General features: G+C 43.3%; 4 protein-coding genes across 8 annotated transcripts; 2 read left to right on the top strand and 2 right to left on the bottom strand.

Annotated features, from left to right (window-relative positions):
• Positions 1–1255: 1255 nt before the first annotated feature.
• LOC6502274 (eukaryotic translation initiation factor 4H) lies at positions 1256–6483 on the bottom strand. Of its 3 annotated transcripts, none has more exons than XM_001966109.4 (5): positions 6339–6483; positions 4623–4928; positions 4254–4567; positions 3295–3585; positions 1256–3232 (listed from the first exon to the last, which is right to left on the bottom strand). In XM_001966109.4, the coding sequence occupies exons 1-5, from the start codon at positions 6368–6370 to the stop codon at positions 3066–3068; spliced, it is 1110 nt and encodes a 369-aa protein (XP_001966145.3). In that variant the 5' UTR covers positions 6371–6483; the 3' UTR covers positions 1256–3065. The 3 variants fall into 3 exon arrangements, with proteins under 3 accessions (XP_001966145.3, XP_044573014.1, XP_044573015.1); XM_044717079.1 differs by having other exon boundaries at positions 4362–4567; XM_044717080.1 differs by having other exon boundaries at positions 4383–4567.
• A 420-nt stretch (positions 6484–6903) lies between these two features.
• Positions 6904–8360, top strand: LOC6502134 (eukaryotic translation initiation factor 2 subunit 1). Its single transcript, XM_001966108.4, has 2 exons — positions 6904–7727; positions 7865–8360. The coding sequence occupies exons 1-2, from the start codon at positions 7033–7035 to the stop codon at positions 8211–8213; spliced, it is 1044 nt and encodes a 347-aa protein (XP_001966144.1). The 5' UTR covers positions 6904–7032; the 3' UTR covers positions 8214–8360.
• Positions 8361–8574: 214 nt separating this feature from the next.
• LOC26514509 (protein DDI1 homolog 2) lies at positions 8575–12547 on the bottom strand. The gene is made up of 4 exons (XM_014904550.3): positions 11920–12547; positions 10343–10856; positions 9983–10268; positions 8575–9862 (listed from the first exon to the last, which is right to left on the bottom strand). The coding sequence occupies exons 1-4, from the start codon at positions 12152–12154 to the stop codon at positions 9407–9409; spliced, it is 1491 nt and encodes a 496-aa protein (XP_014760036.1). The 5' UTR covers positions 12155–12547; the 3' UTR covers positions 8575–9406.
• A 237-nt stretch (positions 12548–12784) lies between these two features.
• On the top strand, positions 12785–15381 carry LOC6502135 (cell cycle control protein 50A). Of its 3 annotated transcripts, none has more exons than XM_032453466.2 (6): positions 12785–13007; positions 13252–13520; positions 13578–13773; positions 13830–14165; positions 14226–14391; positions 14718–15381. In XM_032453466.2, the coding sequence occupies exons 1-6, from the start codon at positions 12947–12949 to the stop codon at positions 14761–14763; spliced, it is 1074 nt and encodes a 357-aa protein (XP_032309357.1). In that variant the 5' UTR covers positions 12785–12946; the 3' UTR covers positions 14764–15381. The 3 variants fall into 3 exon arrangements, with proteins under 3 accessions (XP_032309357.1, XP_014759946.1, XP_001966143.2); XM_014904460.3 differs by having other exon boundaries at positions 14473–15381; XM_001966107.4 differs by having other exon boundaries at positions 12787–13007; positions 14715–15381.
• The last annotated feature ends 299 nt before the right edge of the window (positions 15382–15680 follow it).

Below are 15680 nucleotides of genomic sequence, written 5' to 3'. Positions count from 1 at the left end.
TTCAAACAACAAAAAATATATATATTTTTATATGCAATGTATATATATTCGTTATAATGTTGTGTCTGTGTTGGTTGTATGGATTCTGAATTTGTTTATCGTTCGTTCGTCGTTTACTTAATTAAACATTGTTTGTTTGTTTGTTTTTTGTTGTTTTGTTGTCTGTTGATTTGACTTTGATTTATTAATATTAATTTGTTGTTATGTAAGTTACATGAAGTTTAGCTTTTTAGCATTTTTTTTCTTTGAGTTTTTATTTGCGTTTGCTGGTGTTTGTTGTTCCTTGTTTATTATTGGTAATTGGTAAAAAAATTGTTTTACGATTGTTTGCTAATTTTGGTTAGTTTTTTTATTCTTTATCTTATTTGTTTTGTTTTTTTTTGTAATTTTTGCATTTTTTTTGCGAATTTATTGCGGTTGCTAAGAGTAGAATTGCTATTTATTCTTGGCTTACTCGATCAGTTTCGTCATTAATCATAGGCGTATATTTATTTATTTATTTACTTGTGTATATATAGATTTTTTATTTGTTTGTTTATGATGTAAGTTCTTTAATGCCTAACTCTTGCTTTGTATAAATTCTCCGTTTATATTTTAATCGTAATTTAAACAATTCTTCATCTTCTTTGTCTTTATGGGCGTTTTAAAATGCATATCAAAGTTCTTAATTAGTTTTTTTAGAGCAGCATTTAAGTAAGTTACAACTCGATCATATAATATATATATATATATTTTTATAATTTTATTTTTTTTTACCTTTTGAGGAGTTACAAATATATGGTTTTTGTTTATTTCTTTTTTTTTGTCCATTTTTTGTCGTTTTAGTGTAAATCTTTGACTGCTTACGATATTAGTGCTAAAAATTAATTGTTAGGTTTATCTTTAGCTTTATTTCTATATATATAAATATATATATTTATATATATATTTGTTTAAAAGTAATTGTTACTCGTTACTGTTACTGTTACTGTTACTGTTCTATTTTTTTATTCTTGCGTTAACTGATTTTTTGTAGGCTTCTGTCGGTCAAGTCGTGGGGGATACAGTGGGAGAAAATTAGTAACAAAATCATTGGGATATTTTAAGGTTAAGGAAAATAGAGTTAAAAGGCAGCCATACCGGGGATCATTTCCGGTGTTTGGCGGACATTTTGTTTTTTTTTTTTTTTTTTTTTTGTATGTACAATGTGCACTTCCGGTCGAATGAGAAAAAATATATATATGTATATGTTTTTAGGAAAACGCCAAACAGAAAACTCAGTAAAGGTTTTTTCGCTTTATTTTCAAAATTAATTTACAAGTTTCTCGCGTATTCTCTCAAGCATTCTATCAAGATACAAAAAAAAAATAAAATTAAATCATAAAAAATCATCATCGTTGAGGAAATAAAATGGTAATAAAAAAAAAATAAAAATTACTATTATTCTTTAAGGAAAAGGAAAGAAAAGCGATTCTCGCCTACGTACAATTCTGTGTGGGATGCAAAGAAAAATCGAAACAAACGAAACAACAACAATTATAATTTATACATTTTTTTTTATGTGTATTTTTTTTTGTTTTTTTTCTTTTTTATATTTGTTTTGTTATTATTTTTTTGTCCATAACTTTTAGCGTCTTATACAAAGGTTTGTTGGGGTTTTGTTTTTTTTTTTTGTTTTTGTTTTTGTGGTTATCTACAAAAGAATTCAGATTTCGGTGCAGTGTATAGGATTGGTTGACGGGTGCTTTGGTGCTGGCTGGCGTTTTCTCGAAGGATATATATAGGATATAGTAACAAAATATTTAAAAAGGATAGCGGAATAGTTTGAAAATTAAGGTTGGATTTTGCGACTTGGACTTGGATCTCCCTATATATCTCTATATAGTCGGATATATATATATATATAAAGTGGCTTCTTGATGAATTATTGTAATTACTGCTGCTGCTGCTGCTTCCTCTCTCTCTCTCTCTCATTATATAATCATTAATTCAACGATTTTTTTCGACTTCTCCATTGGCTTTACTTGACTCTCTCTATTTTACGTACGTAGTTGGTGTTTTGCTTGCCTTTGTTGTTGTTTGTTTCTGTTTCTGTTTCTGTTTCTTTCAGTGTAATAGTTTCGTTATTGGATTCTTCATCTACATATATATATGTTTATATATATATAAATATATATATAAGTATATATAATAAACTGTATAAATTGCCTGCCTGCTACGCTGAACGTTTTGTCAAAAAAGGGTTTTTTTAAGTTTTCGATTTTTGCTTTGTTTTTCGAGTTTTTCTTTTTTTGTAGTTTTTTTTTTTTGTTTTGTTTTCTAGATTTTTTTTTTTTTACTTGTTTTCTTTGTTTACTATGTATGCCTTAATGGTAAAACTTTTTGTTTTTTGTTTTTGTTTTTGTTTATATATGCAATTACTTAATTAACAAATAGCAGCGTGCAATAGAGCTGCTATGCTCACGGTTCTCAGTACATAGGCATCTCCTCTACATGCATATAAGATATTAATGCATTTCCGATATAAATATATATGCATATATATATATATAGTCATATATACTTGGGCCATGTTCAAGAGACTAAAGGTTTATCGATGCTTAGAGACTAACATTTATAGACTTTTCCATGTTGTCGATGTTGTTGCTGCATAGAATAAGAAAGGGGTTTTGTTGCATGTTGCATGTTGCTTGGTTGCATGGTTGCTTGGTTGCTTGGTTGCTTGGCTGCTGCTTCTGTTAAGTGGTATTATATTACTTTACTTGACTCGCTGCTGACTGGACACTGGACACTGGACACTGAGAAGACACTGAGGCGCAGCGCAGGCCAGCCTGTTGTTCTTGTTTCTTGTATTACATGTCTCTGTCGTATATAATATGTATGTAGCGTAGTGTTATTAATTAATGTATGTGTTTATATATGCATGCTCCTGATGCTTCCATCTGTTTATCCTTCATCCTCTGCTCCTCTACTTCTCCTTCTCTTTCTCTTTCTCTTTCTCTTTTAACTCTCCTCACTCTTTCTAACTCCAAAGACCAAAATATCATATCAGGCATATTAATATTGCGGACTCCTCCTTCCACTACCTAGTTATCGCCATTGTGATTGACGTTCTGCTGCAGCTCCTTCAACTTCTCCTCGCGGGGCTTGGCGTTCCCGAAAATGGAGGCCGACTGCTTCGTCTCGGCCACCGCATTGATGGGCGCAGCAATGGTTCTCGGCTTCAGCTGCAGGCGCGGCCGTTCCGTGTCATCTAAAAACAAAAATATAAATTTAAAAAAAAATATATTCCATACTGTGGCAATGGAAACTTACCAATGGCACCCATGGAGGAACCACCACCACCGGCTCCGCCACCACCACCACCGCCGATGCCGCCGGCACCACCGCCGCCGATACCACCGCTGGGACGTTCGCTCTGCTGGTTGGGATTGTAGTGGGTGCGCTCACGGTCGCGATGCCGGCTGAAGTTGTTGTAGCGATCACCGTCGCGCGACTGATTGCCATAGCTGCCCTCCCGCTGGCCGCGATCGCCGCGATCCTGGTTCCGTTCGAACCGATCGTCGTTGTTGAAGTTTCCATACCGACCTCGATTCGCCGGCCGATCTGCAACGATAATGGGATTAGAATGGATGGCTCTATGTGGTCATTCCCGTCATCTCTGCATGCTGACTAAATGCAGAATCAAAGATACAAAGCGTGCGGGTGGTGGAGAGATAGGAGGAGAGATAGAGAGAGTCGTTCAAAGTCTGTCTGGGTGGTGGAGAGAGAAGTGTGCTACGGAAACTGAAACAACTCAGGCAAGGAGGCAATGAGGCAAGGAGGCAAGGAGGCAAGGAGGCCAGGAGGCCAGGAGGCAAGGAGGCTAGGAGGCTAGGAGGTCATTGAAGCACAATTATAAGCAAAAAAAGAATCCTTTCTCATAAAGGAATAAAATATAATCAAAATAATGCACAGAAAAGTAATATTTCTTTGAAAATCTGGATAAAGGAAAGCAAAACCAACTCAAGAAACAGCCCGAAAAAAAAGGATATTAGAAGGATATGGAAGAGAACAGAACAGAACAGAAAGCTCAAGGATATAGAGGAATGATGAACGCTCGTATCAGGATATACGGATACGGAATCAACTACTTTCTGGCAGCTCTACGGAGGGATGCAGCTACGTGTTGTTGTTTTTTAGTTGATTTTTTTTTGTTTTTTTTTTCAAATTTTAATTTTTGATTTGTTTGATTTTCGATTTGGTTGGTTGGACGGCAGATAAAAATGCTTTACCATTGTATCCTCTATTCATGCCACCGCCGCCAGTGCCTGGGCCGCCGCTGCCGCCGCCGCCGCCGCGACTTCTATCATTGTGACCACCATAACTATCATTGTACGAACCTCTACTATCGCCGCGATTACCCGAACCGCCGCCGCCTTCGCGACCGCCCCCGCTGCTGCCGCCGCCGCCGCCGCCTCCAGGCCCGCTACGGCTATAAGACTGCGTTGCTCCGCCCTGGCGAGGCGGTCCGCGTTTCTGGAATCCATCTCGGCCGCCATCGCGACCCATACCGCCGCCATTACCGCCGCCAATGCCGCCACCAGGGCTACAAAAAAAAATAAAATTATTTTTAAATAAAAAATAGAAAGTATAGACCTTACCGATCATTTTTCCGACGATCGGCTATATCGATGCGAAGCGGTGCCGAGAGATCATCCAACTTGATCCGGCCATCGCACTCCAGCGCCCGCTCCAGATTGTCCAGCGTCTCGAACTCCACGTAACAGAAGCCCTTGAACTGATCCGTTTCCCGATCCTTCACCAGCCGCACATTCTTCACCTCAAAGTCCTGGAATATTTTGATGACATCGCCTTGCACCAGGCCCTGCGGCAGGTTGCCGACGAATGCGATGAAGGGCGGTTCCGTGGGCAGCTGCTTCATGTGCCGCTCACCACCGAATCCGCTCCTGGAACATAAGAGTGAGATGGCAAATGGATAAGTATTTCTGGGGGGGATCTTGACCTAAAGTAACTGTTTCTTTAAAGGGATCAAGACCATTAAATGACTATTTTAGACAGAGATTATCACAATCCAGAGCCCATACCAGCCCTCCGTGGAAGGGTTCTGTTTATTCCCGATTATTTACACTCCGAGGACTGTTGTGGTTTGGTCATTCGAGCCGATCTGCAGAGCTGGACAGAAATGGGCAGTAACCCACATCTTGAATGACTCGCATAGCCCACTTTCTGGGCAACTTTGTTTATCAACAAAGGAGTCATTGGTGGATCATCTCTGTTGACAAACAATAAGCACTATTACTTATTAATTCCGGCTTGCAAGAGCCATTGTTGCCACAAAACTGGCATCTATCTGAGACCTATCGATACTTTTCATTGATCTCGAGATTCGTGTCGTGGCATGTCCTTCACTGCCAGCTGTCATTGGGAGTCTTCAAATCAGGTAACCCCCTTTAGTACGAAAAGGGTGGAATATTTGTGTATTTTTTCACGCCTCCACCCGGCCACCTCTCCGGCGGCTAGTTTTTTTTGTTTATTTTTAGTTGTGGTTCCTGGTAGCCGGTGGTTTTGGTTCCCAGGAACCGTGTTGGAGGCGAACATGTGCGGCGCGTTGCAAGTGGCAAGTGGCAGTGGTGGTGTCTGCGGCAACAACAACAACAAGAGTAGAAACAACAACAACAACCGGTAACTGGACAGGTGTATGAAGGCGTTTGGGGGAAAAGCGCGCGCTTTTGGACAAAAAACTGCATCATTGTTGGGTTAATATTTGGCGCCGGAGGAGGGTGGGGGATGGGGATAAGGATGGGGGGAGGGTGAGGGATGAGGGTGGCGGTTGGAGGCGCGGCTCCTCTGCCGGCGCCAGCGGCGCATTGGCCGGCTGCGACGCAGGCGTTGGCTGAAGCAAATTTTCGGAAGCAGAAAAAAAAAAAATAAAACACGGTGGAAAGGAAAAAGAATGTGGAAAAAACACGCACACCAGCACACACACACTACACTACACTCACACACACACACACTAACAGACACAAACAGCCAAACACACACACACACACACAGAAAGGCGGCGACCAACGACCGCGACACGTACACACGCCTATGCGTTAGTGTGTGTGTTTTTGTCGGGGCGAGTGTGCGCGTATGTGTGTGTGTGTGTGTGTGTGTGTGCTTGTGTGTTTGTGGGATGGTGTTGCCTTTTTGCCCAAACCCCAAACCGCGTGCATTATTTCCGATTTGGGATAACGAGGGGAATTGCACTTGCATAAACACTCCCGCCCCACCGCTACCACTTTCACTGCCATCCTCCAGCTCCGGCGACGATCGGACGGCGGCAATTACCGAAAATAATTGATAATATTTACCTAGCGTGTTCATAACCACCTCTTCCAGCCATGTTTTTTTTTTCAAATGAGCGAATTCGCTGCAATCCGCAGACTGACTGGCCGACGGTTTTCGCCGCGGCCAACCAGTGTGTCCACACCGAAATGCCAAACCATCCGAACGAGCCGATGATTTTCCGCATACAACACAATGTTAATGCTACAAAAACAACGAAAGCTGATCGTAACTCTGTTTATGATTGTTAAATTATTTCAGGTAAACCATTATTACAAAATATCATTCAATTACAGTACAATTTTATAGTTGCCGCAATTTCTGTAGGACCAAACAGCACTGGCCAATTCGCAGCACCTTCCACTTTACAGCACTATCGATAGCACTGTCGAAATGCAAACTAGCATGAAATTGACAAAACATCATTGTTTCTTGACTGGATATCAGCAGTTTAATATTAACACAAAAGATACTATTTTGGTGTAATGGTAAAATTGTTGAATTTCTTGGAAAGAATTGAAAATAAGTTAGTGTTGGGAAACACAGATCCGTTCGAATTCGCCGCTCCCAACAGACAACCGGCGTGCCACTTTACAGCACTGCCCAGCGGCGACCGCTCTCTTCTTCTTACGCCCATTTGGCAGAAATTGTACACGTTTTTTTCGGGATCACCCAGTGCATTTTTGATCAACTGTGTCCATACCACTCACCAACTCCACCATGGCACTAACGTCACGCTTTTACTTCGAGCGATATCCCGAAATTGAGGATGTCGTTATGGTTAATGTCCTATCCATTGCCGAAATGGGCGCTTACGTCCATCTGCTGGAGTACAACAACATCGAGGGCATGATCCTGCTCTCTGAGCTGTCGAGACGTCGCATCCGTTCCATAAACAAGCTGATCCGTGTTGGCAAAACCGAACCGGTTGTCGTCATCCGTGTGGACAAGGAGAAGGGCTACATCGATCTGTCCAAGCGTCGTGTCTCGCCCGAGGATGTGGAAAAGTGCACCGAACGTTTCGCCAAGGCGAAGGCCATCAATTCCCTGCTCCGTCATGTCGCCGACATCCTTGGCTATGATGGCAACGAGAAACTGGAGGAGCTATACCAGAAAACCGCCTGGTACTTTGAAAAGAAGTACAACAGCAAAACGGTCGCCTACGACATCTTCAAGCAGTCGGTGACGGATCCCTCGGTCTTCGACGAATGCAATCTGGATGCGGAAACCAAGGAGGTGCTGCTGAGTAACATCAAGCGCAAGCTTGTCTCCCCCACGGTGAAAATCCGTGCCGATATCGAGTGCTCCTGCTATGGTTATGAGGGCATCGACGCCGTCAAGGCATCCCTCACCAAGGGCCTGGAGCTGAGCACCGAGGAGCTGCCCATCCGCATCAATCTGATAGCACCGCCACTGTAAGTTGTTTGATTTCTGGCTTTTGGATTGGAAAAAATGACAGAATGTGCCGCTTTATGACCAGAAATCTCTTCCTTTTTACAAATTAAATATTAAATAATGTTTAGTTATGTTATTCATGATTGATTTATTGCAGATACGTCATGACCACGTCCACGACTAAGAAGACAGACGGCCTGAAAGCCCTCGAGGTGGCCATCGAGAATATTAGGGCCGAGATCGTGAGGTACGAGGGCGAGTTTAAGGTAATAATGGCACCCAAACTGGTCACTGCCATCGACGAGGCTGATCTGGCCCGGCGACTGGAACGGGCCGAGGCCGAGAACGCCCAGGTGGCCGGCGACGATGACGAGGATGATGGCGCCGATCAAGAAGGCATGCAATTCGATCCCGAAAAGGAATTCAATCACAAGAATTCGTCATCGGCGGGCGTGGCCGGCGCCGCCACTGCGAACGATGACGAGGATGATGAGGATGAGGACTAGGTGGTGATGCAGCAGTTGGAGAACAGCAGCCAGGAACAACGGAGCAGTCAGTAGAAGAAGAAGAAACACACCCGGAATAGCAGAAACGATTTCTTTTTTGTAAAAAATAAATCCATACATAAATTCGATGTGTGTATGAACTGTGTACGAGATGTGTGTGTCTGTTCGTCTGTTTATCGGTAGAACTATGGAACTATATACATATATATATTTTTTTTTGGCATAAAAAGAAACGAAAAATTATCTCCAAAAGTTGCGCTATTCTTTATAATTTATACCATATTTTAAATATTAAAGTTGAAAAGGTAAAAACTTGCTTGTTATGTGTCTCGTATTTCCGAAAATAATTCCAAAAACAATATACTCTCTCGACCGATTTATTTTTTTTAGACATTTTCAACTTAATACTAGATCAAATGTATATTGTTTAAATGTGTGTATAAATGTAATATATATATATATTCTTTCATATAATCAATAATATTTATATTTATAGTCAGGCGAAGTTAATAATCCACTTTCCGTTTGTATTTTCTTTCCATTTCGTTCCATAATACGATCCTGCGACTTGGTTCCATCACCAGTTCCACTTTCCATTCTTTTTTATTAATTTTTTTAATTTATATATTTAATATTCTTTTTTTTTTCATTTATTCTGCATTCGGTTACTTTCTTTTCGGACTTAACATTAAATTCTCATACTTAAATATTTTCTAGAAAAAAACCAACCCTTTCTATGTGTATTATTTTGTTATCTTTCTGTTTTTTAGTTTTCTTTTTTCTTTTTTTTTTTTTTTTTTGTTTGTAAAAAATTGATCCGCTAGTGGAGAGAAATGCATCCTAATTTAAACTATTGTACAATAATCATGTAACAGGCGATAATCCGTATATAAAAAAACACGTGGCATTCTCGATTACAAAGTAATTGGACTAAATTATAAAATGTGATCCGAATATTACATGTTTTTTTCAATTTTTTTTCAATTAATTACTTTCCACTTAAGCATTTCTTTTTTTTTTTCTCTCTGTATTTTTTGTTTTTTGGTATTGCTCGGAGTATTTCGTTGGTGTTGTTGTTGTTGTTGTTGGTCTTGTGATTGGTAGTGACGCAGCTCCACTTCTATTGCTCATGTCCATGTCCAGGTCCTTCTCCGAATCGTCCTCCTCCACCACATCCATCGGTTACGCCGGGTTCAGCTGAACCCCCCGCCACCACTGAGCAGCACCGAGCTGGCCTGCTGCTTGTTCCCATTACAGACTCGGAGGGCCGTCAGCACCTGGCCGCGCTGGAAGCCCAGCTCCATGAGATCGATAACGTCCTGTTCGGTGAAATGATCAAAAGGTTGAATGGTATTTGGACCACCGCCTGCGGTAATTGCACTTCCAGCTGTTGTGGTGCCACTGCCACTTGCTCCACTGAATCCGGCACCACCACCGCTGCCGCTGCCACTGCCACTGCCACTGCCTCCTCCGCCACCACCTTCCCTCTTGCTCTGCTCAATGGCATCGGCAATCGCCTGCTGTTCCATAGACTCCTCCGAGTTTCCAGTTAGACGGGCACTGACCGGCAGTTCGCTCTCCGGCAGGAAGGGCGTCGTCGTGCCTGTGGTGCCGATGATCAGTAAATTCCTTTGCAAGTCAATCAGACACTGAAGCGGAAGCATGCGTTCTAATTAAACAAAAGCCGATACGATCTAAACACGTACGCTTAAGCTACGATTCTATCTAGGAGATGTACGCAAAAATGAAATAAAGAATGACTTCCTCACCTGATGCCTCTTGAGCATGTCCAGGCCGAGGAGCATGTCCATCGGTTGCTGACCCAGCACCGTAAAGCTCGAGGTCAAATGGTCATTCTCGATCTGTAGCTGGACCATGTGAATCCGGCCCAGAATGGGCTGGGTGCCGACGCCCTTGGCCACGCCATTCCAGCGCGTGTCGATCAGTCGGTTGACGTGACAGCGTTCGGCGCAGTCCTTGCTCATGATTGTCGTTTGGGCGCCCGAGTCCACGAAGGCCTTGACCGGCATTCCGTTCACCTTGCAGTTGATATAACTGGAAAAGAAGAGGGTGATCCTTTAGAGGTCATGAGGGTCCTTAGAGGGAAGTCATGAGGCAATCCTACTCACAGCATTGTAACCGTGCCAAAGATCTCCGGATTGTACTCGATGGCGGCTGCCATGTTGTCCTGGATGTTCTTCTGCTTGATCTCCTCGGCAATAAGGCGTTGGGTCTCCTCGTCAAAAGGATCTGCGTTCAACATGCGCATCCTCTGCTCGTTGAAGCGCTTCCGCTCCGCTATATGCTCCCGCAGCACACGGGCGAATGTCTCCAAATCACCAGAATCGATGGCCTCTGCCAGGCGTTTGTTGTACTGCCGGAGCAGGGCCAGGGTCTCCGGGCTGGAGAGTAGCATCTGGCGGACGGTGGCCGGGTCATCGTCGAAGTTCACGTTGAACTCGTCGGTCGGGGGGATGTCTGTGAGGTTCTCGAACTGCGGCGGTAGACCACCGGACTGGATGCCCTGCATCGGTTGGGCGCTTCTCGTCGGTGGACTGCCGACAGTGCCGCCCGCACTCGTTCCGGGCACGGCGATGCTGCTAAAGTCCAGATTGCTGATTGCCGATTGCTGGTTGGGGGCACCTACAAAAAAAAGAGAGATTTTTCATTAAGATTCTATGAGATTTTGGGGGATTCTGCTGAAGAATCAGTATACTATAAGAGTACTCTTCAAACTGTGGCCTCAGACGGACCATTAACCCCCCCATGCCTTATATGTAGACCACTTCTGCACCTCGGGTGTTTGTGAAAATGAACATTTTTGCAACGCCCACACACCTGACCAGCGGATGCAGTCACCACCAGCAGCACCATGTCATAACATATGTACATAGTCTCTGGCCAATTCCCCGACAAGGCCCCGACCACGCACGGGCTCTGGGGTCAAAGTATTCGCCAAAGAAGAGCCAATCAGAGAAGCAGAAGCTACATGTCCATGTCCACCTCCACGCTGCATTGGCGATAAGCCTTCACCCTCCTCCTCCCGCCGCTGACCCAAAACGATCGCTAAAAACAAATTATAACAAAAAATAGCAGCGGGGAATCGCAAAAAATCAAACAAGGCGTTTATTTTTAACACCAAACTGCGCCGCAGAGATCAGCGCATTTTTCCAAAAATGTTCAATTTCAAAAAGAGACAAGCGCCTGTCATGGCAGAAGCGGGTGGGGAGGTCCTTCTTCAAGGATACCTCCTACTTAGATCTTAAAAATTCATAAAAAAATAAAGAAACAGAGCTTCTGGAAAGGGAGGTTCAAGGAACAAAGAAGAGTTCTCTCTATTTCATCAGAGTTCGAAAGTCCCAAAACTCTCTAATCCCTAACAGGACATAAGAAACATCCTTTTTAAACCCAAACTAGTACAGTTTAGACTGATTGGGAGACTATGTTTTAAAGCGCACCTTAAATTAAAACAAACTACGCATTAAAAACTAAAACAAAAAAAAAGATAATCTAGGACATCTAGTACAGGTAGACCCTTCTATTGAAAGCCATTACACCACGACTACGAGAAGCTTCTTTGGAAATAATCCAAGCGAATGGCATGGAGCCCGTACCAGCACCGAATGACCCACTTAGCGGTTAATGGCTCCATTCCCGCCACTGCCTCACTGCCCCACTGTTTGTGGGCTGTTGCGCCCGACCTCACCTTGCCGCGGGGCTATCCTACGGCGCTCCAACAGGATAAAGTCACCGTCACCGACGCCGCACTGCTGCAGGGAGTGCTTGTCGTTGGTCAGCTCCCGATTGTTGAATAGCACCACCAGTTGGGTCACATCGGCGCCAATCTCCATGGCGCAGAGGACCTTCAGGTTCTCCAGTTCAAGATCCTGGGGCACGTCCAGGCAGAAGACCTTATCATCGCTGGTCACTGTGATTTTCATCCTGCTCTCTCTCTCTCGGTCTCTCTTCGGCTGCTCTCCTGCTCCTTCTCCGTCTCCTGCTCCTACTCCGTTTGGGCGCTACGATGTGGTTTCCGTTTCGCTAACTCTGGACGAGGATCTGGGGGGGCAGTGCGCTCGATCGACTCAATTTTATCTCTGGTGATCGGATTATGGAGCTGGAGGTTCGTTGGAGGTTCTTTTTTGCTTCTTGCTTTTGTTTTTGACAACGCCGCCTACACGGCACGGTTGCATTCGGGCTAGTTATCGGCTGCTGGCCACCTATCGATAGTTCGTACGCGGTACGACTGCTCACAGCATACTCTTGGATTATTTTGAGGCTTTAACCGAGAATTTTGAAGAGGCCTAAAAATATTTTTCATCAATTTGACATTTTAGGCAAAGTTGCAATTACATGTCGAAATTTAAACTAAAATTTTAGAGTTTTTAGAAAAGTTTATTTGGCTTAAAGATTTAAATAAAATTAAGTTTTACGTATAAATTACTGAAAATAATTTAATATTTAGTAAGATTTATGTAAAATTATACCTGAATATTAACAAAAAGTAGAATATTTAAGGCATTAGTTATTCCGCAGATGGCTGCCGATATATATCGATAGGTGGCCGTAGTGCCATCACCAAGTCTCTGAAAATTTCTTGTATTTACCTTATTCGATTGGGTCAACTGACAAGAGTTGGACGGCGCTGGAGCTTTGTTGCCTTGTCCGTCATCGTATCGCGTCTCATCACTCCACTCAAGCCGAGAAGGAAGCCCAACATCCTAGCCAGCGTCATGTCCGCGCAGCAGGCTGAGACCGAGGAATCGTTGGCGCCCAAGTCCAAGCGACCTTCAGGTTAAAAACCCACTCCCTCCGTTTGCACACATACCCACACGCACGCACAGCAGTAGGGTGATAAGCGCTGAATGACTAATGTCCATTCCGTATATTGGTTTTACGATTTTACGGCTAATCGATACTTTCGGGGCCACACCATCCTGCCATCCGCCAAGCAGCAGTGTGTCCGCCACACCTGCTGTTGCTTCACAAGTCATGAGGTCACCTGGCTAACCTTGTATCCTATTCTCCTCTTTGGCAGATTCGGCTTTCAAGCAGCAGCGCTTGCCCGCCTGGCAGCCCGTCCTCACCGCACGTACTGTCCTGCCCACCTTCTTTGTGATCGGAGTGCTCTTCATACCGATCGGAGTGGTACTGCTCCATCTGTCCAACACCGCCAACGAGAAGATCATCGACTATACGAACTGCAAGCCTGTCAACTCGACCATAAGCTGTGCCGTCTTTCTGGAGAACAATCCTGGCGGCAAGTGCACCTGCACCCAAAACTTTACCCTCGACAAGGACTACAATGTGAGTAGTGCTTGGTAGACACTGGTTATTCATACTTAATGGATTATTCCGTTGCAGGGCAATGTTTACATGTACTATGGCCTGACCAACTTCTACCAGAATCATCGGCGCTATGTGAAGTCGCGGGACGACGAGCAGCTGCTCGGCCACCTCTCGCAGACCCCCAACTCGGACTGTAGTCCCTTTGATTACAATCCGGAGACACAACAGCCCATTGCGCCCTGCGGTGCCATCGCCAACTCACTGTTTAATGGTACTATCCGCCGGATGAATGTAAATCCCGTATAACTAATTGAATCTGTATTTTAGACACTCTGTCCCTCAGCCAGGGTGGCGTTCCAATAACACTATTGAAGACTGGCATTGCATGGCCATCGGATAAGCGCGTCAAGTTCCGCAACCCGGAGGGTAATCTCCAAGAGGCACTCAAGGGCTTCTCCAAGCCGCTGTTCTGGCAAAAGGAACTCTACGATCTAGATAGAGAAAATCCGGAGAACAATGGCTTCCAGAACGAAGATCTGATTGTGTGGATGCGAACCGCGGCACTGCCTAGCTTCCGGAAGCTCTACCGCCGGCTAAACCAGACGGATGAAAAGTATTCCAAGGGTCTCAAGGCCGGCGAATATACTCTCACCATCGATTATTGTATGTAGTTTCCGGACCTAGAGCCAGATTAAGATTTTAAATTGTATTTTTTTTTTGTAGATTATCCGGTGGTCTCGTTTGACGGCACCAAACGTATGATTCTCTCCACCACCTCGGTGCTGGGCGGAAAGAATCCGTTCCTGGGCATTGCCTATATAGTGGTGGGTGCGATATGCATCACCCTGGGCCTGGCCCTCTTGTTCATCCACATGCGATGCAGCCGCAGGTAAGTGGCTTGTAGTTTATATTCTAACTCCACGCTTAGTCCTCATGCCTCATCAAAAAAAAAAACCTTCTCCATCCGCAGCGTTGTGGTTCAGTAGTCGCGGAAATCCATACTTCATCCATCCATCAAAACCTCATGGGGCGGTGCGCGATAAGTATTCAAAAATTAAAAACAAGAAAAAAAGATCCAAAGTTGAAGTAGCGATTAGCGAACTTATCGGGCACTGGCCAAAAAAAAAAAATAATAATAATGATTGACACCCGAAGCAATGTTGGCCAAAGTCTAATCTAAGGTACTTACTCCTACTATTTCCGTTTTCGCAGCAGCAACATGGAGATGATCAACGTGAACCCGCACACGCAGTACTCCTAGGCCCTGGCGTACTCCCGGATGCCCACACACCTAGCCTTAGTAGATACATCTGTTTAAGAGCCTGTTTTTCAGCATAAAGTAGTTTCTATTGACCAACTTCTGCACTGCATTCTATTCTGTCCTGTTCTCTGTGTGCATATGTGACCGGATCTGTGCCTTTTTTTTTGTTAATCCATCCATGTATCCTGTCTTCTGTATCCTTGTTCTTCGTGATCTTTTTTTTGTTTTGTTTTGTTTGTTGATAACTAATGATACCCAATGATACCGACTTTATATAACATTATCCATACACACATCGAGCCAACTTTCTACCAAATGCAAAGTATTTATTGTGCCTGTGACCTGATTTGTATATTGCCCGATTATCGCGTTTATACGCGAAACCAAATAAACCCTGTTAATGGCAAATATGCATTTTAATCCGCGGGTCCTTATCACTTAGAATAGTAAGAATTTACTAACTAAACCTTTAAGTAACTTAAGGTTACTAGAAAATAAAAAATAAATAAATGGCAAGACGGCAAGAGGGGCACTCGACACTCGAACTCTGTCATTGGGCAGTTCCTTTGGTTTGTAAACTTTAAGAAAGTTTTTAATAAAATAAACACTAAAATCATACTTTTTACTTAATGTAAGCTTAGTGTACACACGTTTTTTCGAAAAACACACATCCAACAAAAGGATAAATATTTTTATTGGAATTTTTAACATCTTAATGGGATAAAAAAATAAACTGCATTACTCTGAATGTATTTGAATAAAAATAAGAAAGTAAATATTGAATGTTGGGTGGTTTGGATGGATATCGGAAGCGGGCCACACTGAAAAAAAGGGGGAATCGGGAAAATGATAGGGGAGCCCCTTAAAAAATTTAAAAAAATTTTAAAAGATTTTTTAAGCAAAATTTTAAATGGGAA

Source organism: Drosophila ananassae, chromosome XL (assembly GCF_017639315.1).
Source record: "Drosophila ananassae strain 14024-0371.13 chromosome XL, ASM1763931v2, whole genome shotgun sequence".
Taxonomy (NCBI): Eukaryota; Metazoa; Arthropoda; class Insecta; order Diptera; family Drosophilidae; genus Drosophila; species Drosophila ananassae.
This window is presented reverse-complemented; position numbering and strand designations above follow the sequence as displayed.